The 2,504-nt window shown below is 35.2% G+C and overlaps 1 protein-coding gene and 1 long non-coding RNA gene across 2 annotated transcripts in view; one reads left to right on the top strand and one right to left on the bottom strand.

Moving 5' to 3' along the window:
* The window catches only part of CPNE8 (copine 8), a 253,176-nt gene extending 250,690 nt beyond the window's left edge, over nt 1-2,486 (top strand). Inside the window, exon 20 of the mRNA XM_017512747.2 lies at nt 2,036-2,486. Within this exon, the coding sequence (XP_017368236.1) occupies nt 2,036-2,224 (189 nt within the window). The 3' untranslated portion in view covers nt 2,225-2,486. The remainder of the gene's footprint in view (nt 1-2,035) is intronic.
* Nucleotides 1-2,504, bottom strand: part of LOC108292111 — a 13,752-nt gene that overhangs the window by 826 nt on the left and 10,422 nt on the right. The window lies entirely within an intron of this gene.

The raw sequence follows: 2,504 nt of genomic DNA, 5'->3' as shown, positions 1-2,504 counted from the left end.
TGGTCTCGATCTCTTGACCTCGTGATCCACCCGCCTCGGCCTCCCAAAGTGCTGGGATTACAGGCTTGAGCCACCGCGCCTGGCCCCCTAGTTATTTATTTTAAAATAACAAACCTGGCTAGCTACTCATATCTATAATCCCAACACTTTGGGAGGCTGAGGTGGGCAGATTGCTTGAGCCCAGGGATTCGAGGCCAACCTGGGCAACGTGGTAAAACTCCGTCTCTATAAAAAATACAAAAATTAGCCGTGTTTGATGGTGCATGCCTGAAGTCCCAGCTCCTTGAGAGGCTGAGGTGGGAGGATCTCTTGAGTCTGGGAGGTAGAGGTTGCAGTGAGTTGTAATCAAGCCACTGCACTCCAGCCTGGGTGACAGACTGAGACTTTGTCTTAAACAAGCAAACCTATTACATATTAACATAAATAACATTTTTAGAACAAATAAGTATTTCTGGGGCCACGGTGGCTCATGCCAGTTGTCCTGGTGCTTGAGGAGCCGAGGCTATGCGTTCGAGGCCAACCAACCTGGGCAACATAAGAACCTCTCATTCATTTAAAAAAAAAAAAAAAAAAACGTAAAATTTTATATGCTTTCTTGTAGTGTGTCTTATTTTTAAAAGAAACAAATAATTTTCTTCTCTTCCTTTAAAAGACTACCTTTACTGCATAAAAGACATTAATATTTGATTTCCTAAAATTTTTTTAGTTTACCTGTAGCAACTTGACCATTTTAAATGCTGTCTTATAAAATAATTACAATTATAAAAAATTATAATATAAAATAATAATCTAATAATTATTATAATTATTATTTTCCAAAGGCACATATTGAATAACTTTAAACAAAAAACAAACATTTTTCAAAATAAATGTAAAGTGATATTTTACAGCCTGAGACAGGATTGTTCTTTGTCTTCATCTGGGAGAAAAAATGACTTAATTCAAAATTTTAAATATTATACTCAGAAATTATTCAACATATTAAAATATCTTCACTATGCCTTTTCTCTGAAGACTTAAAATTACTGTGCTTTTAAATTATCACAACATTAACAGTTCCAATCAATCACTTCAGAGTTGCTTCAAGCATCATTATGTCCCTAAGAGAAAATTGAACTAATGTCCTCAAACAACACAGTGTTTATTAACTTAAATAACCATTATAAATGAGAATGGAATCAGGCAATCTATTACAGGAGCATTTGGTGTCGAGCTGATAAGGGCTCTCACGTAATTACATATATAAACGTGGAGTAATCATTTTTATTAAAGGTGGTGCAAAAGTAATTGCGAGTTTTGCCACTGCAAAACTGCAGATTACTGCCAAAACTGCAATTAGTTTTAGCGCCAACATAATTCACTAAGAAATATACCCAAATTTTATGCCAAGGTTTTTTTCCTGTCTTCCCAGATTATATTTAAAAATCAACATCTGATACAAAATTCAATGTATGGAATATTTGTTTCCTATTAATATTAGAGGTATGAATTCTATATTCATAGACCATGTGATTTTTGTCATAGCAATAATTAAAATACTTTAATATGCTTAGGACTCCTTAATAATGTACACTATTATTTTTAACCCTGAATTGGGTAATACTTGTTTCTTACTCAGAATTAGATAGTTATTATATCAGAACCCAAAGTAGGCATATATTAACTCCATTTGACAGGAAACCAAGCCCCAAAGAGGATAAATGCTCCATCCTGTTGGGAGTCAGGCTAGGTATAGAACGTAAGACTGCAGAAGACATTTGGCAACATAATGAGCCTGTTAGGATTCAGTGGCATGAGTTATTGGGGGAGAAACAGGAAACAATTGCATTCCTTTTGAGATAAGTATATGTAAGTTTAGTCACTTATAGCTATTTGTAGTATATTGAATATTTTCTAAAATGTATAATATTCATCTCCCCATTATTCTCAAATTCCCTGATTTTCCTATGACCAAATATGTATATGTGCTGATTTTTCTGTTTATTAATTACACAGCTTCTAAAGTCTGTGAAGTAACTTTTCATCTCTGTTTTAGTTTGTGCCATTCAGGGATTATATTGACAGAAGCGGAAACCATATATTGAGCATGGCTAGATTGGCTAAAGACGTCCTAGCTGAGATCCCTGAGCAGTTTCTCTCCTATATGAGAGCCCGAGGAATCAAGCCATCACCTGCGCCTCCCCCATACACCCCACCTACACATGTGTTACAGACTCAAATATGACTGCACTCTCAAATGCTAATGTCAACTACACATCAGTTAGAACTGCTCAGTTAATGCTTTGTGCCTGGTACTCTGTAATGAACCAGGCAATGGGATACTTTTCTCAGTTTGGTTTCAGCAGTACTGGTTAATGTGCTTTCTTGGATCCAAAATTCTCTTCCTAAACCAAAACTGTAAATATGGTTGTTGCATGAGCAACAGAAAAATTGTTTAAATGCTTGAAGCAGAGTATGGATGTCTTACCTAATTTCTTTTTTTTTTTTTCCTTTTTTCTTTTTTT

The sequence above is a fragment of the Cebus imitator genome, unplaced genomic scaffold (assembly GCF_001604975.1).
Source record: "Cebus imitator isolate Cc_AM_T3 unplaced genomic scaffold, Cebus_imitator-1.0 Scaffold477, whole genome shotgun sequence".
Lineage (NCBI taxonomy): Eukaryota > Metazoa > Chordata > Mammalia > Primates > Cebidae > Cebus > Cebus imitator.
Note: the sequence above shows the minus strand (reverse complement) of the source record. Positions and strands in the feature narration are given on the sequence as shown.